General features: G+C 44.1%; 1 protein-coding gene across 1 annotated transcript; it reads right to left on the reverse strand.

Annotated features, from left to right (window-relative positions):
* Positions 1-24: 24 nt before the first annotated feature.
* Positions 25-25,382, reverse strand: LOC129833660 (protein mono-ADP-ribosyltransferase PARP14-like). Its single transcript, XM_055898376.1, has 17 exons — positions 25,199-25,382; positions 15,633-15,736; positions 15,268-15,301; positions 12,168-12,443; positions 11,821-12,045; positions 10,017-11,734; positions 6,497-6,727; positions 6,041-6,262; positions 5,801-5,876; positions 4,813-4,959; positions 3,529-3,606; positions 3,010-3,177; positions 2,506-2,778; positions 1,633-2,238; positions 1,178-1,317; positions 643-817; positions 25-328 (listed from the first exon to the last, which is right to left on the reverse strand). The coding sequence occupies exons 1-17, from the start codon at positions 25,380-25,382 to the stop codon at positions 45-47; spliced, it is 4,941 nt and encodes a 1,646-aa protein (XP_055754351.1). The 3' UTR covers positions 25-44.
* Positions 25,383-26,463: the final 1,081 nt, after the last annotated feature.

Here is a 26,463-nt window from a genome sequence, read left to right on the forward strand (position 1 = left end):
AGTTATACTTATGATAATAAGATAGTAAATGCTCCTTTTAATGTCTAGTTGAAAGTGATCAAGTACGCAGGATAAGCCTGAATGTCGTTGAATACAATAAACATGGATGGCGCTGTTGGGTCGTCTGTCACGCTGTCATAGAGTTGAGTAGTTGATGTGCTTTTAGCTGGAGGCGCAATCATATCTTGTTGTCCTTCAGTGAAATCTCCGGTCAGAACATGACACAGGTACATGTGCTTCTGCCCTTGGGAATCTGGGACTGAGTATGTGTCATCGGCAGAGTAGCTGGCCTCAACTGCAAAGTAGGTGCCGTTTCCATACGCTGCCGCTGCAAAAAGTGATGGCATTATTATCTCATAAATGATCTATAGACTTCTACTGAGTGGTAGGAGGGGTCAGAGAACTTAGCTAGCTGGCTAACTAGCGTTCGTTATTTTAGCCTAACTTTCTGAATGACTTTCGTTGGTGAGCGATCAGTCTGTTACAGATGTAGTTGCTACGTTAGTGGCAAAACCAAAATGAGTACACTTTCCTAATACTCATACCTGTTTACTATTTGATCTGATTTTGTACCACTCATATAAAAACTGACGTTTTTGGCCCTACTTTATAACTCTGGTGTTTGCATTTTGTACATATTACCATTTTTCCCAGCGTAGCTCCGATTGAACCCATTTGCGTTAATTTTATCTATGATTAGGGGGCAAGTTCCATGGAACAGCCTCTTCTCATTGTTCTGGTGACCGTTCTTGGAATCCATTTCTTGTTTCTTGATCTGGAGATTCCTCCACAGGCTTGGGTTCTGGATCCTCTCAATCTGAAGGAAGGGGGAAAAACCACACATTCATATGCAAAAAAACATTGTAAAAGACTGTCAATACAGCTAGACGTCCTACTCTAATACGACCTGTTTTCAAAACCCAGATTAAGCCTAGATCTGGATTAAAAAGCACAACTCATTCCATTAAGAACATGGCCAAATGATTACACTATAACAACTGTAACCATTCCATTTGGCAGGCCCAGCAAGAATGTGTATGTAACCAGGGGTGGAATTGAAGGGGATTGTGTGATTCTTGGTGATATAACAGTGGAGAGATCTCAGAGTTGTGTCTTTTTTAATTGCACCTCTTCATTTAACTTGTATTGAAATACATTTAGCAGCAGAGATAGATACCTTTAGAACAGTGTTTTGGCAAGTGGCCTGAAACAGGCATAGGACCTCATCATGCTCAGAGGTTCCTGGCTGGATGGGGAAGGACTGGCATAAACGGTTGTCTGGCATGGCATCCCAACACTGAGGAAGACTGTCATGAGCTGGAGAATACAGTTGGATAATGAAGGTCAGACAAACACACAGGATTTTGTTGTAAATTATTGTTAGTACTATAATGGGAATACAACAGTGGGAATGCTATCCTCATGTGTATGCATGGCTTACTCCCAACCAAGAGGACCATAGCTAATGAGCAAGCAATATCAAAATAAAAGTTATTGGAATACGCATGCATCAATATCAATCTTAGCCAATCATAAACTCCCAAGAGAACACTTCAGAGAATGTGAATCTGGTGTATTGATTTCTTGAAAATTGTTGATCAAGTTTACATGGAAGGTCAAAACGATAGGTACCTGCTTTGTCAATGCGTCTGATATCGAGGCTGTTGCCATGGCTATCTGTCGCAGGCCCATTTGGCAGGGTGACCTTGTACATCCGACCTTGGATAGTGACCTCCACATGCTGCTTCTTGGTCTCATTTGCCTGCTCCAGATGGAAGTTGTGGATGAGGTCGAAGCTTTGGTAGTGCCCCCCCTGCTGCTGGTACTGCCATTCCACCATGGTGCTGGCTAGCTCAGCACTCCTGTTGAGTTCCTCTTCACCACGGACCCTTTGGAGCATCTTCTGGATTTCATTAGTAACTTTGAGCACATCTTTGGTGATACCCTCTATAGTCAGCTTGGCTTGAGATGACTCCTGTTCCACTCTCACTCCCATGGTGTTGATCATGTTACTAATGCGCTGGCGGTCAGAAGTGGTTAAGTTCATGATGGCATCGTCAGTGATGATGGAGCTGTCTTGGTCCTTCAAGATCAGGTCCTTGACCCACTGCTTGGCTTCATCTACTTTAGCCTGAGAATCCCCACAGATGTGGAAGCAAGCCGGATCCACTTCTTTATCCATGAAGACAAATCTCTCATGCTTTTGTGGCTTACCACCTTTACTCCTATTGAAAATTGCTGTAAGAATATGAACAGATTGTAACAGATTGTAACAGATTGTAAATGCAAGTCCCAGTTAATGCAGCTGTTTATCTAAAACTGTTTCTGTAAAAAAATGTAAACAGAAAACAAACAAACTGACATTGAAAGTGTTTAAGTAATCATGCAATATATAGAAATAAACGTTTCTTGTAACACAGAATGAAGAAACTTAGCGAACCTAAAATGTTTATTAGATACATTATGCATACGGTATATACTTAAGTTAATAAAGGCATTCCATACATTTTATTTTGGTGCCAACGTTTTCAAAGGCTTTAAACAGGCTGCCTTGATCTTGAAGGTCAGTGACCGCCTCCTGTGCATCAGTGTCCTCCTTTTCTTGAACATCTGTGCCTCCCTTCTTCAGCATACTGTTGTAAAATTCAGTCAGCATGGCACTCTGAAAGATGACAATCCGGACCAGCCTCAAGGTGTTCACTGACTTCTTGGCCACCACTTCCACTAGCGCATCGAACATGGCGTCCGCCACCTGGCTCACCTGTACATTGCCTTGGCCTTAAGGTATATATGAATTGGAATTAACATGGAAATTGTAACTGTTTGAATTAGAATTGGGATTCAATATAACACTACTTTGTAAAGGTTCATACATGCTTATAAGAAGTAAAAAAGCATTAGGATTTAAGTTAAGTGTTATTCTGTTTAACAAATGCTGTATCAATGTTATTTGATATTTCTCCTATACTCTTTATACAGTCAGTCGTGTTCTCTGTTTGTGTGACTCACCTGTGCCGAGAGCAGGAAATGAGATGGATGTGAAGTCTTTCCTTGTGCACATTTTAAGTGCATCCTTGACACACTCCTGGATGTTCTGAGGGTCACTGATGCCAACCAGGTGAAGGATCTTCTTACTCTGCAGGTTGCCTGGCTCAGTCAAAATCATCGGCTGGTCAACTGGAAATATAGTTTGTGGGTCATTTATTTAATATAACACATACTTCATACTGCACGCAGAGACATAAAGAGTTGACTCTCGGTAAGTAGAAAAATGGCCTAATTGCCAGAATCTTGACTTTAATAGCATATTTAGATTCCATACAAATGTGTATGTAATTCAAGATAAATAAGGGTATGTTTTGAATTTTATAAGGGGACAACCATTTCCCGGACCAGCATATAAGTGGCAGTGCAAACTAATTTCTCAAATCAGAAGTATACCGTAACCCAATTTTGCCACATGGTTGCATTCATGCAGAGTTTTGGGGTAGAAGTGTCTCAAAATAAATAAAAACAAAATGACAAAACTACAACTGGTTTTACTGAGTTGTTGACATTCTGCCTCCACAGTTGGACCAGCCGCTTCCAGAATGGCTTTCGACACCCCTGGAGAAGAATAAGAGAAGAATGTTTTTTCAAAGTACACACCTCTACATCTATTGGTCTTGACTGCATGAATGACGTATCTTTCCTAGCTAAGGGATGCTACACTACATTTCACTATAATGACCAAATACACTGAGAATGCAGTGCCAATTATTTGGAGAATCACAGTATTATTAAGATAGTGTCAGTCAAGCTTGTCTTTTGGAGTCACAAATCTTAGTGTCTTCACCAGGCAGGTTGTTATTGGAAAATATATTTTGGTCCCACTTTTTTGGGATGATCCCCTATAGATGGTCAAACTATCAATAAACAATCAACTGCAACTCTGCAAATATGCAACAACTTAGGGTTAAGGTTAGTTGATAGTCAGTTGAGCAGTTTGCTGATAGTAATTTGTAACGCTTGTTCTCCTCCTCGTCTGAGGAGGAGCATGGATCGGACCAAAACACAGCTTTAGTGGAATACATGAATTTATTGAAACAAGACGAACACGAAGCACACTTGATAAATTACAAAAACAACAAAGACCAAACTGAACATGTGAACTTACATATAACGAAGAACGCACGAACAGGAACAGACTAAACAAACGAAACAGTCCCGTGTGGTAACAACACAGACACGGAAGACAATCACCCACAAACAAACGGTGTGAACAGCCTACCTTTATATGGTTCTCAATCAGAGGAAACGTCAAACACCTGTCCCTGATTGAGAACCATATAAGGCTAATTACCAATGAACCTAAACATAGAAACACATAACATAGACTGCCCACCCAGCTCACGTCCTGACCAACTAAACAAAGCTAAACAAAGGAAAATAAGGTCAGGAACGTGACAAATTTGAACATAAACCATCTCTAGGGTAATGTTCAAATAAAGTGGGAGACGTAATTCTCAATTACTAACACAGCTAATTAAGATAAACTACATTGTTGCACATTACAGCCTACTGGGCACAGAAGTCAATTCAACTTCTATTCCATGTTGGTTCAATGTAATTTAATAAAAAATATGTAGAAACAACGTTGATTCAACCAGTGTGAGCCCAGTGGGAGGGGACACAAATAATGACTTGCTGAATCCAATGCATATTGAATCGCCAATAAAACCTACTGATAAAACCAATAAAACTGCTGTTGTTGTTGAACGTTTAACCTAAAACATGGAACCTCAGGTGAGACAGAGGTAAGGTTGGATGTACCTGTCTTAAGGTTGAAGGTCCCATTGGTGGAGTTGACGATGACGTCAGTAGTCTCTTTGGTTATGTCTCCTGTGACGACCTGTATAACCACCCCTCCCATCGTTGTCTCATGCATCCCTGAGCTTGAAGTGACCTTAGAGAAAATCCCTAACAGTAGGATATAAATGGTGTAAAAGCCGATAAATAATAGCAGATAAATCATCTTTGACTTCAGAAAAGAAGAAGCTCCTCCTGCTAAAACTCAAGGAGGAGACAGTTGCCATTGTGTCAGACAGTGTAATACCTTGGTGATTATACTGCTAAAACTCAAGGAGGAGACAGTTGGCATTGTGTCAGACAGTGTAATACCTTGGTGATTATACTGCTAAAACTCAAGGAGGAGAAAGTTGGCATTGTGTCAGACAGTGTAATACCTTGGTGATTATACTGCTAAAACTCAAGGAGGAGACAGTTGGCATTGTGTCAGACAGTGTAATACCTTGGTGATTATACTGCTAAAACTCAAGGAGGAGACAGTTGGCATTGTGTCAGACAGTGTAATACCTTGGTGATTATACTGCTAAAACTCAAGGAGGAGACAGTTGGCATTGTGTCAGACAGTGTAATACCTTGGTGATTATACTGCTAAAACTCAAGGAGGAGACAGTTGGCATTGTGTCAGACAGTGTAATACCTTGGTGATTATATTGATACTCAACTGAATTATTGGAACGTAAAAATGAAAAAGCTTTCAGCTCTGTAGACACTTCTGCAACTCTGAGAAAAGATGCGTGCACACAAACTAAACTCATTGATCGGGATAACCCATTTAAAATGACCAGCTGCTCGGTCATCTCTAAAACTGAGGGTTGACATGAGATTTGATCACTCCGTACCATCACGCTCAATTTAGTAAATCTCCAGATTTTCGTGCTAACAGCTGCAAAACAACTTAGGATCAGGTTCGAACGCGTGTTTGTTATGAGGATTATATGAGCTGCACCCTTACGTTGTTGAGTGGATGCTGAGCCCTTTGAAATTGCAGACTGGGTCATGAACCTCTTGTTAAATTCGTCAGTGAAAGCCTGACAGGGAAATAGAGAACATATTAAAATACTAATTCAATACAATACCATTTGACCAATTCAACTGCATTCACATATTACTTATTTTATCACCACCTCCTGGTTATCAAACGCACTCCAAACATTATTGTGTATATTTAAAGGCACTCAGTTTGGCCTTATACCTTGAAAGTCGGCACATCACTTGGGTGGAGGATGAACACCACCTCCTTCAAATGCTTGGGGTTCATCTTACTGCTGAATTTGAGGACTTTATCCAGCATCAGAGAGGCCACCAGGTCTCTGGGGAAGCCCAGGTTTCCTGTGCCGATGGCAGGGAAGGTCACTGACACAAGTTGCTGCTGCTCTGCCAGAACCAGGCACTTCTTCACAATCTCACTCAATGTCTGCAAGATGTCATATAGGCATGTTTTTCATATAGGAATTGCTGCAAACTTGTTTAAATCTTTGTAGTTTTGTTGTGCATGTTGGTATAGTATTGTGTGTTTACATTGTATTGGCATGGTATGTGAATTACAAAGAAACATTTTAATTCTCAGTTGAGAAACAACATCTAAGAGAATGGTTTTTCAGTAATTTTTTTTGTGAAGGTAGACAGTCAAAGGTAAACAGCATTATACCTTCTGTGTTGCTCCTTGTCCATTACTCCATCTAGGAGCAATGGTATGAAAGACCAGCTTGCTTTTGAGGTTGCAGCCTTTGGTGATGATGACTTCCCCAACCTTGCCAGCAGTGGCATGTTGGTTTATCAGTTCCTGAAGTTGGGGGCCAGCAGCATTAAGGAGTGCAGTTGAGACTGCTCCACTATCCAGTATCAGGTCATCACCGACTGTATTCACAACAACTTCAGTCTGTAACAGATACAGTGCATTCGGAAAGTATTATAGCCTAAAGTTTTGCCCTCATCAATCTACACACAATACCTCATAATGACAAAGTGAAAACAAGTTTTGTTTTTATAAAAATAAAAAACAGAAATACCTTATTAACATAAGTATTCAGACCCTTGCTATGAGAAATTGAGTTTAGGTGCATCTTGTTTCCATTGATCATCCTTGAGATGTTTCTACAACTTGATTGGACATGATTTGGAACGGAACCTGTCTATATAAGGTCCCACAGTTGACAGAGCAAAAACCAAGCCATGAAGTCGAAGGAATTGTCTGTAGAGCTCCGAGACAGGATTGTGTTGTGGCACAGATCTGGGGAAGGGTACCAACACATTTCTGCAGCATTGAAGGTCCCCAACAACACAGTGGCCTCCATCATTCTTAAATGGATGAATTTTGGAACCACCAAGACTCTTCCTAGAGCTGCCCGCCCGGCCAAACTGAACAACCGGGGGAGAAGGGCCTTGGTCAGGGAGGTGACCAAGAACCCAATGGTCACTCTGACAGAGCTCCAGAGTTTCTCTGTGGAGATGGGAGAACCTTCCAGAAGGACAACCATCTCTGCAGCACTCCACCAGTCAGGCCTTTATGGTAGAGTGGCCAAACTGAAGCCACTCCTCAGTAAAAGGCACATGACAGCCCACTTGGCACCTTAAGGACTCTGACCATGAGAAATAAGATTCTCTGGTCTGACAAAACCAAGATTTAACTCTTTGGCCTGAATGCCAAGCATCATGTCTGGAGGAAACCTGGCACCATCCCTACAGTGAAGCATGGTGGTGGCAACATCATGCTGTGGGGATATTTTTCAGCAGCAGGGACTGGGAGACTAGTCAGGATTGAGGTAAAGATGAACGGAGCAAAGTATAGAGAGATCCTTGTTCAGGACCGCAGACTGGGGTGAAGGTTCACCTTCCGACAGGACAACGACCTTAAGCACTCAGCCAAGACAACGCAGGAGTGGCGTCGGGACAAGTCTTTGAATGTCCTTGAGTGGCCCAGCCAGAGCCCGGACTTGAACCCGATCTAACATCTCTGGAGAGACCTGAAAATAGCTGTGGAGCAATGCTCCCCATCCAACCTGACGGAGCTTGAGAGGATCTGCAGAGAAGAATTGGAGAAACTCCCCCAAGCTTGTAGCGTCATACCCAAGAAGACTCAATGCTGTCAAAGGTGCTTCAATAAAGTACTGAGTAAAGGGTCTGAATACTTATGTAAATGTAATATACAGTGGGGCAAAAAAGTATTTAGTCAGCCACCAATTGTGCAAGTTCTCCCACTTAAAAAGATGAGAGAGGCCTGTAATTTTCATCATAGGTACACTTCAACTATGACAGACAAAATGAGATTTTTTTTCTCCAGAAAATCACATTGTAGGATTTTTTATGAATTTATTTGCAAATTATGGTGGAAAATAAGTATTTGGTCAATAACAAAAGTTTATCTCAATACTTTGTTATATACCCTTTGTTGGCATTGACAGAGGTCAAACGTTTTCTGTAAGTCTTCACAAGGTTTTCACACACTGTTGCTGGTATTTTGGCCCATTCCTCCATGCAGATCTCCTCTAGAGCAGTGATGTTTTGGGGCTGTTGCTGGGCAACACAGACTTTCAACTCCCTCCAAAGATTTTCTATGGGGTTGACATCTGGAGACTGGCTAGGCCACTCCAGGACCTTGAAATGCTTCTTACGAAGCCACTCCTTTGTTGCCCGGGCGGTGTATTTGGGATCATTGTCATGCTGAAAGACCCAGCCACGTTTCATCTTCAATGCCCTTGCTGATGGAAGGAGGTTTTCACTCAAAATCTCACGATACATGGCCCCATTCATTCTTTCCTTTACACGGATCAGTCGTCCTGGTCCCTTTGCAGAAAAACAGCCCCAAAGCATGATGTTTCCACCCCCATGCTTCACAGTAGGTATGGTGTTCTTTGGATGCAACTCAGCATTCTTTGTCCTCCAAACATGACGAGTTGAGTTTTTACCAAAAAGTTATATTTTGGTTTCATCTGACCATATGACATTCTCCCAATCGTCTTCTGGATCATCCAAATGCTCTCTAGCAAACTTCAGACGGGCCTGGACATGTGCTGGCTTAAGCAGGGGGACACGTCTGGCACTGCAGGATTTGAGTCCCTGGCGGCGTAGTGTGTTACTGATGGTAGGCTTTGTTACTTTGGTCCCAGCTCTCTGCAGGTCATTCACTAGGTCCCCCCGTGTGGTTCTGGGATTTTTGCTCACCGTTCTTGTGATCATTTTGACCCCACGGGGTGAGATCTTGCGTGGAGCCCCAGATCGAGGGAGATTATCAGTGGTCTTGTATGTCTTTCATTTCCTAATAATTGCTCCCACAGTTGATTTCTTCAAACCAAGCTGCTTACCTATTGCAGATTTAGTCTTCCCAGCCTGGTGCAGGTCTACAATTTTGTTTCTGGTGTCCTTTGACAGCTCTTTGGTCTTGGCCATAGTGGAGTTTGGAGTGTGACTGTTTGAGGTTGTGGACAGGTGTCTTTTATACTGATAACAAGTTCAAACAGGTGCCATTAATACAGGTAACGAGTGGAGGACAGAGGAGCCTCTTAAAGAATAAGTTACAGGTCTGTGAGAGCCAGAAATCTTGCTTGTTTGTAGGTGACCAAATACTTATTTTCCACCATAATTTGCAAATAAATTCATAACAAAATCCTACAATGTGATTTTCTGGATTTGTTTTTCTTAATTTGTCTGTCATAGTTGAAGTGTACCTATGATGAAAATTACAGGCCTCTCTCATCTTTTTAAGTGGGAGAACTTGCACAATTGGTGGCTGACTAAATACTTTTTTGCCCCACTGTATCTATATATATTAAATACATTTGCAAACATTTCTAAAAACCTGTTTTGCTTTGTCATTATGGGGTATTGTGTGTAGATTGATGAGGTAAAAAAATTATTTAATCCATTTTAGAATAAGGATGTAACATAATAAAATGTGGAAAAAGTCAAGGGTTCTGAATACTCTCCGAATGCACTGTAAATCAGAATATTAAGCATTCTAGTTGCGTGGTTGATTAGTTAGTAAATGAATTGCATATATGGATAAAATAAACTATTGATTAAATGAATGGATAACCAGAAATATAATATACACAAGTAACATGTATGATACTCAGGGTAAGCTACACCAGACTATGCAAAATAATTATCTGATTTGATTTTAATAAGACTGAAATTTACAATAGAGCAAAGACATAATGATAACAGTTTACCAAAGCATCTTGGATGTTTCCTTTAATCAGTGTGATGGTCAGCCCCTCTTTGGTCTGCACTCTCTCTGACCCATTTGTTCTCTGCTCCCATCTATATTGCTGGTTCTCGGTGGATATGGCCAGATTTTGTTGCAGATTATTTGTCCCATGGCTCCCAATCTCCTTCGGCAGCGATTCCTCTATAGCCTGGACTGTCTTGTCATTGTTCACCAGATGCATCTCATCAACCAGCTGGATTACACAAGCTGTCTTCATTTTGACGGTGTCAACATACATGGCCTCCTCGTCCTGGAAGAACTTCTTTGCTCCAGGCTTGGGGACTTGCAAAGTATCAAAGTATGTTGATGATACCAGGTTTTTAAATAAGGTCAAGCAGTCAGAGACATGAACCCTGATGCCACTAAGGCAAATGGCCCTATCCTTGAAAGAAACCTTTACTCCACTTTTGACTATATCGGACCAAGCACTCTTTTTTTCCTGGATGAATTTGACAATGGCGTTTGACTTAATCTGAAGAATTTCCTCAATTGGAGCGTTTTGGCATAAGAAGCCTTCAAGTTCCATTTGCACTGAATTGACAGTGTCCGTATTGCCAGCCACTACCACTTTTATGTTAGGATGGTCGCCAGATGTCTTAACCATGAAAGTCCTAGACAAAATGTTGTATGTTTTTTCCAAACGGGAGATAAGGTCCTTCCACCCTGACAATGTCTCCAGGGCATTGGAGTCTTCAACATCTATGTACTTAGAAACGAAACATTTTTCAATTTGGCGTTTTGCTTCACTCAGGGCCTTGTCTGAGACAGCCAGGAGCTCCACTCCATTTCTATCTATTTCTAGTGCTGCATTAATACTCTGCGATGTGAAAAGAGAGTTGCTAAGCTTTTCTTGGTCTTCCTCCTGCAGAAACTCAAGGACATAGTTGCTCACTTCCACCTTCTTCCGTTTCAGTGCCAACCCACCATCCATAATCTTCCTATTACCCCCCCAAACCTCTTGCATTAAGCCTTTTAAGGTCACCTTCTGGCTCTCACGGTTGTATGCTATCTTCAGTTCTGGGTATTCACCTGCAATTTTGTCTTGCAGACCATCTTGCGAAAGTACATGGTAGACAGATGGAGGCAGGTGGAGCTCCTCTGTTTTGCTAGTCTTCTCCCTCTCAATTATTCTGGCAATCTTGTCCATGATTTCATTTAGTGACTGACTGAGCCTATCCACTTCATCTACCAAGCCCACCACTATGAGTGCACCTCTGGCCTTATCAGGGACTACAACCACCGCCTCACCAGACATTGCCTTGCAGATCTCATTTTCAGACTCCTCCCATGCACAGTCCTGTACATTCAGCTCCAAGGATTTGAATTTAGACAAGGCTTGAGTGAAGGTCGCCTTGACAGTGTCCTTCCACTGCTGGACATGCTTGGCTTTGACATCTTTCTGTTTGAGTAGAGATGGTAGGGGGCTTAACTGGACAGCATGGTGTTGCAGGTCTACTTTGCAGAAGTTTTCCGCCAGAATCTTCTTGATGGTTGCAGTAGCTTCATGCTTGTCACAAAGGTATCTCCAAATGGCCTGGTTGATGTTCTCAGTGAAGGCAGCTGGGAGTTTCAATGTGGGTTGATCTTTGTCATACAGGGCCGTTCCCAGAGATTCATAAAATGGGAAAGCTTTGATAGGCTGCTTCTCATCGTGGTACTTTTTTGTGACTCTGTGAACAGCTAATTACACATAAATATTTGTCAATATATCATCCTGCATTATGAAAAACTCTGTCACAACATAGAGTATAAGAATGACCATTTACCGTTTGGATCTTGGAAAGTGATGATAGCGGATTGGTCCTCTTCACACATTTCAATATCGACAACTTCACCTTCTTTTTCATAGTACAGGAGGATATAGTCTGAACTACAATTTGGAGGTATGTTTTCAACTTTCACTTTTGCTGTGATTTCCAGTAGTTTTACTGATAATTCTTTCTGCTTGAATATCTTGTGGCTGGTGCAGTTTGAGATAAAGTACTCAGTATCTGCCAAATAAGAAAAGGGTAGATTATGCGCTTAAGATATTGCTTAGGTTTCAATGACTGAGCAAAGATGTGACAATAACAGGGACACTACACCACCCCCGGCCCCCAGTTGTATTGTTTACCTTTTACATTTTGGAAAGTCACTACAGCCATACTGATGTCAGGCAGCATCTCCAGACTGAATCTCTGTGATGCAGTAGCGGAAACTGAGCTTTGGGCATTCATGATGTTCTTTACCAACATCTCCAAAAGTGCCTGGTTCATACTCTCCTGAATGTTTCCCAACACTGCTGAGGTGGATTCCAGCTCTGTCTTCTCTGTTGCTGCACTTGCACTCTCCCCAGGATAGGTTGTGTTTCCATCCCCACTCTCAGGTAAGTCTTTTGGAACAACAGCAGCTGAGAATGAAATGTAAGCAATGCATATTCCACAGGCTTCAGTCCAACGTGGACAAAGAAAGTGGGCACAGTTAATTAATAAAGAAATGAAGACTTTCCACCCCATGGAAAAAGAAACATGAAAACAGGATGTGGCATTGTTGTACTTGAATATCAATAACAATATTAATGACAGATGGTTGTAGCTACCATAGCTTTATCTGATGTGTCCAAACAAGATGATTATGGGTTTTCTCCCAAATGAGATGCAGTTAACCATAATTAATTCATTGTATTTGCAGATTAAGTACAGCACCTATAAAAAGGTAAACATGTAATCACACAATCTCAATAAAGGTAAAAACAGAAAGTACTATGTAACAATGTGCATATACTATAGGCCATAATTACACTTTACCTAACTATATAACTGCCATTGAATAGGTTACATAGGCCTAGGTATTATGGGAACACTAATTATTAAGTGGGACCAAAATGATATGGATTTCCCAAAGCCTTAATAGTATTAAATTTAAGATATCAAGTAAATGCATTAGTATCTTTTATCAAAACACCTAGCATCCAGGTCGGCCACAACAACTAGCTAAGACAACCCAGAATACCTGCTCTTTCCATGACATAGAATGACCAGGTGAATACAGATGACAGCTATGATCCCTTATTTATGTCACTTGTTAAATTCACATCAATCAGTGTAGATCAGGGGTAAGCAAAACCAGGGTTGCCTACCCCTGGTGTGGATGAAGGGAAAGAGACAGGTAAAAATGTGATTTTAAGTCTTGAGACAATTACGTTATTGTGTATGTGTGCCATTCAGACGGTGAATGGGCAAGACAAAAAGAAAACAGGCGCACAGGTTTGTGTGAATAACTGCACCGCTGCTGGGTTTTTCACGCTCAACAGTTTCCTGTGTTTAATAAGAATGGTCCACCGACCAAAGGACATCCAGCCAATTTGACACAACTGTGTGAATTAGAGTCAACATGGGCCAGCAACCCTGTGGAATGCTTTCGACACCTTGTAGAGTTCATGCCCCGATGAATTGAGGTTGTTCTGAGGGCAAAATACATTTTGAAGCTGAGCCATTTGCTCGTGCTCTTCTGCGCAGTGCAGTCATATCTGACTAAGATTATAACAAGGTGTCAGAAGTGCTTCAACCTCATCCAATATAAGACAGGAGAGATTATTTACATTTAATAATGTTCCTTGAATTTTGCTGGAGTTTAGAGTGACAAAAAGTAGTTAACAGTTAACTGCTTTCTCATGTCTCACGTCTTCAATGACTGGTGAAATACCTTTTGTATGGAAATGTGCCCGAGTGACCCATCTTCATAAAGAAGGAAATTCCTTAGACCTAAATACAGTTGCACAATTGGTGGCTGACTAAATACTTTTTTTGCCCCACTGTATCTAGTAAATAGATACATAAAGTGCCTTCATTTCTAAACGGTAAAAAAGACATGTATGAAAATACTCTCCAATAGATGTATTATTAGTATGAACTTTCCAATTTGTAAGTCGCTCTGGATAAGAGTGTCTGCTAAATGACTTAAATGTAATGTAAATGTAATTACATGACCCACCAAATTAGCCAGGTGTCTGGGTGTGATTATGGCCATCTATTGTATTTAATGTGTATGTTTACATGTCTAGACAATAGTGACCCATCCACTAGATGTGGCTGGGGGGTGGTTATAGCAATTCCTTCACATGACCCATCAATTTAGACAAGTGTTTCGGGTAAGTGTTGTCATGACATTGCCCTGTTGGTGAGGTTTATAACCCCCATAAATACCTTTCCCCCTTTTCTCTCTCTACTATACAGAATGGACTCTTGGAAAGCCCTTTGTTAACATAGAGAGAGTATAGTAACATCAAAAGGTTGGGGAATGGAACAATATTTCGGTAATCCAACCAGATGAAAGTATCCATTGGTACTTAAAGGATATGATGTCAGATCAGTTGTCGTCTGAGACATTATTACTGATGATAGGGCGACAGAAACTGTATCTTGGAAAGTCTACACACTCCATCAGATTCACATGGAATTGTTGTGAAATTTAAATGTTTAAATATGAAACTATTTGTAAAAAGAATACACTCGTCAGTGTATTTTTCTTCTGAGAAATGAAGGCTATTCCATGTGAGAAATTGCCAAGAAACTGATGAGCTTGTACAACGTTGTGTACTACTCCCTTCACAGAACAGCGCAAACTGTCTCTAACCAGAATAGAAAGAGGAGTGGGAGGCCCCGGTTCAATACTGAGGAAGAGAACAAGTACATTAGAGTGTCTAGTTATAGAAACAGATGCCTCACAAGTCCTCAACTGGCAGCTTCATTAAATAGTACCCGCAAACACCAGTCTCAACGTCAACAGTGAAGAGGTAACCCCCGGGATGCTGGCCTTCTAGGCAGTTGCAAAGAAAAAGCCATATCTCAGACTGGCCAATAAAAATAAAAGATTAAGATGGGCAAAAGAACACAGACACTGGACAGAGGAGGTATGGTATATGGCCAATACACCACGGCTAAGGACTGTTCTTATGCACAACGCAGAGTGCCTGGTTACAGCCATTTGTCGTGATATATTGGCCACATACCACAAACCCTTGAGGTGCCTTATTGCTATTATAAACTGGTTGCCAACATAATTAGAAGAGTTAAAAAGTCATTTCTTGTCAAACCCTTGGTATACGGTAAGATATTCTTCGGTTTTCAACCAATCAACATTCAGGGCTCAAACCACCCAGTTTATAATAGAATAATTTATAATAACCCTAACCCTCTCCCATATTGACATCAAATTAAATGTTTTGTACTTACATTGTTTGCCTGAGTTGACAGCAGATGGTATTTTCTAAACATACAAATCATGTGTTAAGTTTTATCTTTGATGGGGCTTGTCCATAGAACACACATGTAATCCAGCAAATCTTCAGGAAAACAAATTTACTGTCAAAATCACACTACTGTATATGCAATTCAGAACAAAAGACAGCGGCAGTAAATGTGGCCTTGCTGTTGTTATAGGGTCTGAAATGCATGCTTGGATAGTGGCCCCATTCCAGGGTGACTACTTGATGGATGTTGAAGATATCAGCTTACAACGTCATATGATATAGCAATCTGATGCCTCACTGCGCAGATGATGATGTCTGCAATATTGTCAGCCTGTAATGCAAGCTCACCTGTGCGCTTGGGACCTCATCTGATGGTAGACGAACAATCAGTTTCAGCACACCTTGATCCAACTTGATCTTGTGTTCTGGCTTTTCAAGAACCCTCTGCCTCGCTGTGTGTGGGAAAGAAAAAAACTTTTGCCTTGTAATAAAGCTTCAAAGTTTGAAATTAGTCAATAAAATCACAGACACGGGACTGTTTAGTATAATATCAAATTGTTACTTCAGGGGAGAGGAATTTGAAACAATTCCCTCTCAGGTTAAAGACACATTCTGATATTTGAAAACGGGGTCCATGTCACTTGATTTGGTATAAAGATGAGCAATGGGGCCAAATGTAACCCCTCTCAAATTCATAGACAGCATTCTATATGCAAAGACAGAGTCATCCAACAGATAGTATTGTAACGACCCGGTATTGTGTTCTGTGTTTGTGGGTGTGTTATGGTTCTCATGGCTACTAGCAGGGGTTAAATATGTCAGGACAGATGGAATGGTTGGGGGGGTATGATGGGTAATACCGCGGGATTTGGAAATGCATAAATAGGGATTACTGTCTCATTGTTCTTTCTCTTCTGTTCGGGCCTTGATCTGTTCCTAAGAGAGTGACTCTTAACCCGACAGGGTAACATTGTGTATGTTCGGCATTTAGCGGCGTGGGTTGTGGCCGGAACAATAGCCCAGTTTATGAATAAACCTGTGTTCTGACCTGCACACCTAGAGTCCGTCTCTTTTCCCTTTATGACCCAGCCGGGTCATTACATTGGTGTCAGAAGTGCTTTCGAACTACGGGATCGTGACTAGGCGAGTTAGCTGTTCAGTATAGGCCGGGTTGGCTTTAGCGTGACTCGCATCTACGGTCATGTCGCTTGGGGCGAGGCGGAAAATTAAGGAAGAGTCGGACAAAGTGTCCGTTGTGGGCTCGGGGGTACCCGGTCGGGAGGGTCAGGCGGCGACTGCCGTAGGGAAGCTGGAGAGCCACATGGCGGGAGTTAAATTGTCAGTCAGCAAGATGGCAGAACTGGCGGGTTTTCCTTCACACCGCTCGAGAGCTGACGTCACGGCGACGGGGATATCGACGTCACCGGGTGCGGAAATGGCTGGGCCTGCTTATGTAAACAGAGATGGCAGCGACCTATTGCCATTAGCCACGGTAGCGGCTAAACTACCAAAGTTCAATGGACAAGGTAAATGGGAAGTTTTTTTCACTCAATTCGAGTTGTTGGCTAGAGCCGGGAGGTGGTCTGACGAGACGAAAGCGTTACAGCTTGCCCTGAGCCTGGCAGAGGAGGCGTCGGAATGCCTGCTAACGCTAGCCCCGGACGAGAGGGGCGACTACGGTGCGCTAGTGGAGGCATTGGGGGGCCGTTTCGGCAGCGACGCGCAGCCCAACATGCTGCGGATTGAACTGTGTAACAAAAAGAGACTTCAGGGGGAATCATTAAAGGCGTTGGCAAGTGGTATTCTGAGCCTGACCAGGCGGGCTTATGCAACTATGCCGATTGGGGTGCAAGACGAGCTGGCACGGGACAGTTTTATTAGAGCGCTCTCTTCCACCGAACTGGGTAAGCATGTTCAGATGGCGGACCCACCATCTCTGCGGGCTGCAGTGGAGATAGCCAGGAAGAGGGAGCTGATCTGGGGTGATGGAGTGAGAGTGGAAGTCGCCAGTCAACCAGAGGTGAGAGCAGCGGTGGCTGGGGTGCCAGGGGTCACAAAACCAGAGTGGGTTGACGAGCTGGGCGGGCTAGTCAAGACTGCTTCGCTTGTCATGGAGAGGGGCTCCAGGCAACGTCGCAGTGTCAGCTCAACTCCTATTGTCTGCTGGGGTTGTGGCCAGCCTGGCCACATTCAGCGGGAGTGTGGCAGATTCCCCCGTCACCAGGGAAACGACAGCGGGTTCTCGCGCAGGGGGCAGCGCGGACCCACCCCCCCGCCCCCGAACCCACTGTAAGCAAAGGAGGTACCCAGCAGCGCAGACAGGAGGGTGGGGACCTGCCCCCCCAGGGTGTAGCTGCCGCCGTGTTTCCTAGTCCGGTAGTTGTGGTGGGACGTACCACCGTTGGGGACTTCTGCAATGTCATCGTCAAGGTAGAGGGGGTGGAATGTTTGGCCCTGGTCGACACGGGCTCTACAGTAACCCTGGTGAGACCAGACATACTACCTGTTGGGGTGCGGGTGGAGCCGACACTTGTCCAGCTACGGACTGTCACGGGGGAGCTAGCCCCCATGTTAGGGAAGTGTCAGCTATCTGTGACTGTGGGGGGGAGAACTGTGGGGTGTCCGGTGTGGGTAGCAGCGGTGCAGGACCCCTGTATACTGGGAATGGACTTTTTGAAAAACTGTGGGGCTCAGTTGGACTTAGCGTCGGGCACTTTGAGGCTGTCGGGGGGGCCCACAGTGGGAATGTCGCCTTCGGGAGGGCCAGCAGGGGGCAGGGCTGCCCCTCCGTCTTCCTCCAACCTTGCAGAGACTCCACCGGTCATACCGGCTGCTCCCTTGGTCGTTGTGCCATCCCAGCAGCTGTCTCCGGCGGCGACGGCCTTCACTCCCCATCATGGTGCAAACACAGGCAGCCCAGTAGCCCAAAACACACTGGCTCCTTCACCCCATCAGCCCGACGGGGGGAAGGAGGAAGCTATCGACGCCGTCGAGGCTGTGTGGCTGAAGAACTGTCAGGGTCTGGATGAGGGACAACAGAGACAGTTAAAGCAGCTGCTGTTGGACTTTAAAGATAGCTTCGCTTGGGGGGAAGATGAGGTAGGACAAACGCACCTAGTCCAGCACGAAATAAACACTGGGGACGCCCGACCCATTAAAATTCGGCCCCGTCGTATTCCCCTTGCCAGGAGGGAAGCAGCAGACACAGCTATTGTTGACATGTTGCGGGCTGATTTCATTGAGCCATCAGATAGCCCATGGTCCGCGCCGGTCGTCATGGTGCCTAAGAAAGGGGGTAAACTTAGGTTTTGTGTTGACTACAGGGGCCTAAATTCTGTCACCACTAAAGACTCTTATCCCCTACCGAGGATTGATGAGTCGCTAGACCACGTGAGAGGGTCCTCGTGGTTCTCCTCCCTTGATCTGCGCAGTGGCTACTGGCAGGTGCCCCTCTCGCCAGGGGCACGTGAAAAAACGGCCTTCTCCACAGATAGGGGCCATTGGCAGTTCAAAGTGCTGTGCTTCGGGCTCTGTAATGCTCCTGCCACCTTTGAGAGGCTCATGGACAGAGTGCTGGCGGGGGTTCCGAGAGACGAGTGTGTTGTGTACCTAGACGACATATTGGTGCACGGCACATCGTTTGAGGGGGCACTGGGGGCAATTAGGCGAGTGTTGGAGAGGATCTCGGGGGCGGGGCTAAAATTACATCCGGGAAAGTGCCATTTCATGCAAAGGGAGGTGGCGTTCCTGGGGCATCAGCTGGGTGGTGAGGGCATCAGCACGATGCCAGACAAAGTAGAGGCTGTGAGGGGGTGGCCAGTCCCAGGGGGGAAAAAAGAGGTTAAGAGCTTCCTGGGTCTGGCATCCTACTATCGTAGGTTTGTGAAGGGGTTTGCGGGGGTAGCGGCTCCTTTGAACCACCTTCTCAAGGAGGACACTGTTTTTCAGTGGACTGAAGAGCACCAGCGGGCGTTTGAGGCCCTCAAACGTGCCCTGATGGAGGCCCCTGTCCTGGCCTCACCAGACCCGAACTGTCCGTTCATCCTGGACACCGACGCAAGCAATGAGGGCTTGGGGGCTGTGCTGGCTCAGCGTGGCCCTGATGGGGAACACGTAGTGGCTTATTACAGCAGAACTTTTGATAAGGCTGAAAAACGCTACTGCGTGACAAGGAGAGAGCTTTTGGCTGTCGTGGCAGCAGTACGCCATTTCAAGTACTACCTGGGGGGCCTGCCGTTTGTGGTCCGGACGGATCACTCCGCCCTGCAGTGGCTTCTCTCCTTCAAGGAGCCAGAGGGTCAGATTGCCCGCTGGCTGGAGGAGCTGCAACCCTACGACTTCCAGGTGGAGCACAGAGCCGGCCTTCGCCACAGCAATGCAGACGCCTTGTCCCGCCGCCCGTGTGCTGAGGATGGCTGTGGGTACTGCGCCAAACGGGTGGAGCGAGAGAGAGAACTGTGCAGGGAGGAGGGAGTCACCGCCACGGTGAGTCAGCTGAGGGTGACAGAGTGCCGGGAGCTGGAGGCTGTGGACGTTGGGGAGTGGAGGCGTCGCCAGGAGGAGGACGCAGAGCTGCGTCCTGTGCTGCGGTGGGTGGAAGAGAGAAGACGACCGCCGTGGGGGGAAGTAGCCCCTCTATCACCAGTCACCAAAGGACTGTGGGCTAAATTCACAGTCCTTAGAGTGGCTGAGGGAGTGCTCCAGAGGGGGTGGAAAAAGCCAGCGACTGGAGAAATTACGTGGCAGGTAGTGGTGCCCAAAAGGCTGCAGGGGAGCGTGTTACAGCAGCTTCATGGGGGAGTAGGCGCAGGGCATTTTGGGGTCTCCAAAACGTTAAAGCGCATGCGTAAAGGCTTCTATTGGGCCAGGCACAGGAGGGATGTTGAGGACTTTTGTAGGCAGTGCGACGAGTGTGCTGCTAAAAAAGGACCTCCAGGTCAGTCACACGCCCTCCTACAACAATTCCCAGTAGGGGAGCCCATGGAGAGACTGGGGGTAGACATAGTAGGGCCGTTTCCAATCACAGACAGCGGTAACAGGTGGATTCTAACCGCTATGGACTACTTCACCAAGTGGCCGGAGGCTTACGCTCTCCCGGACCAGGAGGCGGAGACAGTAGCTGATGCGTTGGTGGGGGGAATAATCAGTCGGTTTGGGGTGCCACAGTCTATTCACAGCGACCAGGGAAGAAACTTCGAGTCACGGGTGTTCTCAGAGTTGTGTAGGCGGTTAGGCGCGGAGAAGACGCGCACTACTCCGCTTCACCCCCAGAGTGATGGGCTGGTGGAAAGATTTAACAGAACATTAGCACAGCAGCTGGCCATCGTTACCTCAAAACACCAGAGAGATTGGGACACCCACTTACCGTTTATTCTTATGGCGTGTAGGTCGGCTGTTCAAGAATCGACTGCGTGCTCCCCAGCACTACTAATGTTAGGTCGTGAGTTGCGCACCCCAGCCGAACTGACGTTTGGCCACCCTCCTGATAATGACGACGGGGTTTTGCCTGGCCCGAACTATGTGTGTCGTCTGCAGAACCGGTTAGAAGCGGCTCACACCTTCGCGAGAGAGCAACTCGAGAACGCAGGGGTGCGCCAAAAGCGCCACTACGACTCGCACGCTAGGGGGAGGCACTTTGGAGCGGGAGAATGTGTGTGGCTTCACAACCCCACGCGCAAGAAGGGGCGGTGCCCAAAGCTGGACAGTGCATGGGTGGGGCCGTGTCTGGTGATAGAGAGAGTGGGGGAGGTGACGTACCGGGTGGAGGTTCCCCCACGGAGCAGGAAGGTGGTGGTCCACCGGGATCGATTGGCACCCTACAGAGGGAGGAAAACGGTAGGGAATGGGAGTGAGGGCTCTGATGTGAGCCCACGGGAACAGTCTAACGAGGAGACTCTAGCACAACCTGAGCCTGGGGAGGGGGCTGCTTCTTCGGAGGGCGCTGGAAATGACATTGGGGCAGAGGAGCGTTCTGGGGGGTCACCGCTGAGAGTCACAGGGAGGCCCAAGAGACTGATGCGACCTCCGGGTCGTTTTAAGGATTTTGTTGTGTAACCCTAGGGGCTAGGGTTTAGAAAGGGGGGGGCTATGTAACGACCCGGTATTGTGTTCTGTGTTTGTGGGTGTGTTATGGTTCTCATGGCTACTAGCAGGGGTTAAATATGTCAGGACAGATGGAAAGGTTGGGGGGGTATGATGGGTAATACCGCGGGATTTGGAAATGCATAAATAGGGATTACTGTCTCATTGTTCTTTCTCTTCTGTTCGGGCCTTGATCTGTTCCTAAGAGAGTGACTCTTAACCCGACAGGGTAACATTGTGTATGTTCGGCATTTAGCGGCGTGGGTTGTGGCCGGAACAATAGCCCAGTTTATGAATAAACCTGTGTTCTGACCTGCACACCTAGAGTCCGTCTCTTTTCCCTTTATGACCCAGCCGGGTCATTACAGTATTAACCATGTTTATAATATTATGTAGAATGAGGGATATCTTGAAAGATTTCTTATCACTGTTTTACAAGGGAATTATAAATATTTCCATAATAATTCCATAATATATTTCTTATAGATCTTTCTAGCTTTGTGTATATGGTATTAACCCATTAGGGATAGTATAATTGCATTAATTGTATTATTATTATTGTTATTATTAAGCCTAGCTACATGGTCTGTAACCTGATTGGGTGTGTGCATAAATGTGAGGTCTTAAGTCCAGAGCCAGCTCCTTCTTGACCTCTTGGTCGGCCAGTCCAAGTGGATTATTATTTGTTCAAAGTCGTAGCCCCCCCAAAAAATACATAAAAAGAAAACAACAAAGAGGCTAAACTAAAGAGAGTATGTAACAAAAAAATCAACAACACCAACACTGGCTGGATGAGAGGCCGCTGGTCACAGAATGCCAATTATTAGGCTTCCTGGCAGAGCACAGCCTGTGACCCGGTTGGTGCTGCCACCTGGGGATGGAGTGTGGAAGTGAATGGTAGTGTTCTGGTGAATGGTCAATTTCCCCCCATATCATAAATTGTATTATTATTAATAATAATAATAATAATAATTCCAATGGTGTTATTATATGAATATATATGAATATATTAATTCCTTATAATTCACTGTATCACAAATTCAGTGGGTCAGAAGTTTACATACACTAAGTTGACTGTGCCTTTAAACAGCTTGGAAAATTCTAGAAAATGATGTCATGGCTTTAGAAGCTTCTGATAGGCTAATTGACATAATTTGAGTCAATTGGAGGTGTACCTGTGGATGTATTTCAAGGCCTCCCTTCAAACACAGTGCCTCTTTGCTTGACATCATGGGTAAATCAAGACATCAGCCAAGACCTTTGTAGACCTCCACAAGTCTGGTTCATCCTTGGAAGCAATTTCCAAATGCCTGAAGGTACCACGTTCATCTGTACAAACAATAGTACGCAAGTGTAAACACCATGGGACTACGCAGCCATCATACCGCTCAGGAAGGAGACGCGTTCTGTCTCCTAGAGGTGAACGTACTTTGGTGCGAAAAGTGCAAATCAATCCCAGAACAACAGCACAGGACCTTGTGAAGATGCTGGGGGAAACCGGTACAAAAGTATCTATATCCACAGGAAAACAAGTCCTATATTATATGACATAACCAGAAAGGCCTCTCAGCAAGGAAGAATCCACTACTCCAATGCCTCCATAAAAAAGCCAGACAACTGCACATGGGGACAAAGATCGTACTTTTTGGAGAAATGTCCTCTGGTCTGATGAAACAAAGTTAGAACTGTTTGGCCATAATGACCATCGTTATGTTTGGAGGAAAAAGGGGGAAGCTTGCAAGCCGAAGACCACCATCCCAAACATGAAGCACGGGGCTGGCAGTATCATATTTTGGGGGTGCTTTACTGCAGGAGGGACTGGTGCACTTCACAAAATAGATGAAATCATGAGGAATGAAAATTATGTGGACATATTGAAGCAACATCTCAAGACATCAGTCAGGAAGTTAAAGCTTGGTCGCAAATGAGTCTTCGAAATGGACAATGACCCCAAGTATACTTCCAAAGTTGTGGGAAAATGGCTTAAGGACAACAAAGTCAAGGTATTGGAGTGGCCATCACAAAGCTCTGACCTCAATCCTATAGAACATTTGTGGGCAGAACTGAAAAAGCGTGTGCAAGCAAGGAGGCCTACAAACCTGACTCGGTTATACCAGCTCTGTCAGGAAGAATGGGCCAAATTGACCCAACTTATTGTGGGAAGCTTGTGGACTGCTACCTGAAACTAATTGAGTGTATGTAAACTTCTGACCCACTGGGAATGTGATGAAAGAAATAAAAGCTGAAATAAATCATTCTCTCTACTATTATTCTGACATTTTACATTCTTAAAATAAAGTGGTGACCCTAACTGACCTAAGACAGGGAATCTTTACTAGAATTGAATTTCAGGAATTGTGAAAAATTGAGTTTAAATGTTTTTGGCTAAGGTGTATGTAAACTTCCGACTTCAACTGTACATAATGTGATTTTTGTGGCAAAGATTTAAAAAATGTATATCCCCAAACACACATCAAAATCCAGAAGGAAATTGATAATTGAACACAAAATCAATATTATGTATGGAGGAATGGTCTATGATCCCTCCTAATATCTTCTCTAAACTCATAAAACATTTTAGAAAAAGGGTCAGTGCCATTATCTTTGGAAGGTGAGGTATTGAAAGGAAAACAGTGGTGGCAATAGTTTTGACCGTTATCCTTTTGAGAAGAAAAAACATCTCTGAGCAATTGTATTAGTAGGAAATAATATAATTTCCCCAATTTTTTGAGCATACACTATAGCTCGGTACTTGTATTAAAGTCTTTTTTTGCTCATCTTTATCAAGGGTGCTAATAATTTTGTACCTGATATATTATCAGAGACAAAAAAAATCTGTGAAAAATTAGGTTACCTATTAGAAGTTCACAAGGAGATAAGTGTGCAACTTTAATTTTCCAAGTTCATCTTAGGTTAGTCAGCAGCTGGCTTAATAATTACCAATGTAACCTTCATGGAAATTCTAACCAAGTGAGAGAGACTTTGTCATTTCTTCAAACAATTATTTTTATTTACTAAAAATTTCAAAAATGGAGCTGGTCAACCATACACTGAAGTGGAAGGCTGAGAGCTAAACAGTACAGAAATACAGAGGTCTTATATAGCAGACCTAAAAATGCTTAGTCATAGCTGGTTCCACCCCTCTCCGGCAGATCGGGGCATCATAAGCTACTATGTGTTCCTCTTGTGGTTATGTGTACCGGGTGTTGTTTACCCCCCCCCCCCCCCCCCCCCCACCCCCACCCCCCTCCGGGTTAGTTTCTCAGGAGCAAAAATTATTAGAAACAATAACAGGTTTGTTCTGTTCCTCAAGCTATCTCTTTCTCGAGTCGCACCATGTCCTTGACTATACGCCCAGACCGGCTGCGGGGAACTAAACGGGAACCATCCTTTAACAGAAATGCAGCATTGGTTGTTATGAAATCCTGTTATCATGGGTAAGAGATCTCTTACTATTGCCAAGCACATAGTTGTTAATTATCAAAATTCATACAGATATAAACAACAAAGCAGGTAAATACATAATTTCCCCCTCACAAACCTTATACAATATCTTAACAACTTGTAGTTCAGGGTTTATCATGGTTTCCATCAATCTAAAAAAGTGGAGCTCATGATATACAGGTCTGCCAAGTACACTCAAAGCTAAACTAGAAAGAACACACCACACCCTGCGAGTTAAACTGTTTTTAAACACAGTTTCACTTTTTCTTTGAAATCATGTGAAAAATGTTAGTGTGTTTTGACAAACTTTTATTTTACAAGAACAGTATCATACCTTGCAGTAGTTTAAAAAACAAAAATACTGATTTACATAACTTCTTAAAACTTACCCTCTGCAGTCCGGAACCGCACAACTGCTCCTTGTCCTTTTGAGATTTCATATTCAACCAGACAATCACCGCCGTTAGATGACTTTTTACTCTGAAAATATTTAACCAACTTGTTTTTTAGTTTAGGAATATCTGGGTTTCCTTCGAGCTCGACAAGCATGGCAAATAAGTATGCTTCTGCCATTGCTGCTGGACACCAACTGAACAAATTTACTGCAGGGTGTAGGTCTTGTTTCTAGTTTCTCTTTTGCTTATTGCTCTATTCAAATGATGAGAACAAAATGTAACAAAGGCACAAGTCATTCATACGCTACATGGTCAAAAGTATTTGGACACGACTTCAAATTAGTGGATTCAGCTATTTCAGCCACATCTGTTGCTGACAGGTGTATAACATCGAGCACACATCCATGCAATCTCCATAGACACTCATTGGCAGTAGAATGGCCCATACTGAAGAGCTCAGTGACTTTCAACGTGGCACTGTCATAGGACGGTGCCACGTGTCTTGTTCAGTAATCCACAGGCTCAAACGCAGTCACAACATGCAGACGAAAAATCCAAATAGTATCCGTAAAGTTCGTAGAAACATGTCAAACGATTTTTAAAATCAATCCTCAGGTTGTTTTTAGCCTAAATAATCGATAATATTTCAACCGGACAATAACATCGTCAATATAAAAGGTAAACAAGAAAGGCGGTCTCGCGCATGAAAAATCTCTAGGCCACTGCGGTGTCCACTCATTCAGACTGGTCTTACTCCCTCATTTTTCAGAATACAAGCCTGAACCGATTTCTAAAGACTGTTGACATCTAGTGGAAGGCATAGGAAGTGCAAATTGAGTCCTAAGTCATTGGATACTGTAAAGGCATTCAATAGAAAACTATAAAAATAAAATATTCCTACTTCCTGGATGGATTTTTTCTCAGGTTTTCGCCTGCCAGATCAGTTCTGTTATACTCTCAGACATTATTTTAACAGTTTTGGAAACTTTAGAGTGTTTTCTATCCAAATCTACATATGCATATCCCAGCTTCTGTTTACTTTGGACACACTTTTCATCCGGAGGTGAAAATAGTGCCCGCTACCCTAGAGAGGTTAAAGAGATGGGTGGGGCTAAGGCTGAAGAGGGTGTGAACAATGCTGAATGGGTGTAGACAAAAATTAGCTCTCCAGTATGTGTACCAAAACATTCAACGGGCATTTTCTCAAAAGTGGGGTTACAAGTTTATCAACATTCAAAGCAGAATTTACTTTCCCTTTG

Source organism: Salvelinus fontinalis, chromosome 34 (genome assembly GCF_029448725.1).
Source record: "Salvelinus fontinalis isolate EN_2023a chromosome 34, ASM2944872v1, whole genome shotgun sequence".
Classification (NCBI taxonomy): Eukaryota; Metazoa; Chordata; class Actinopteri; order Salmoniformes; family Salmonidae; genus Salvelinus; species Salvelinus fontinalis.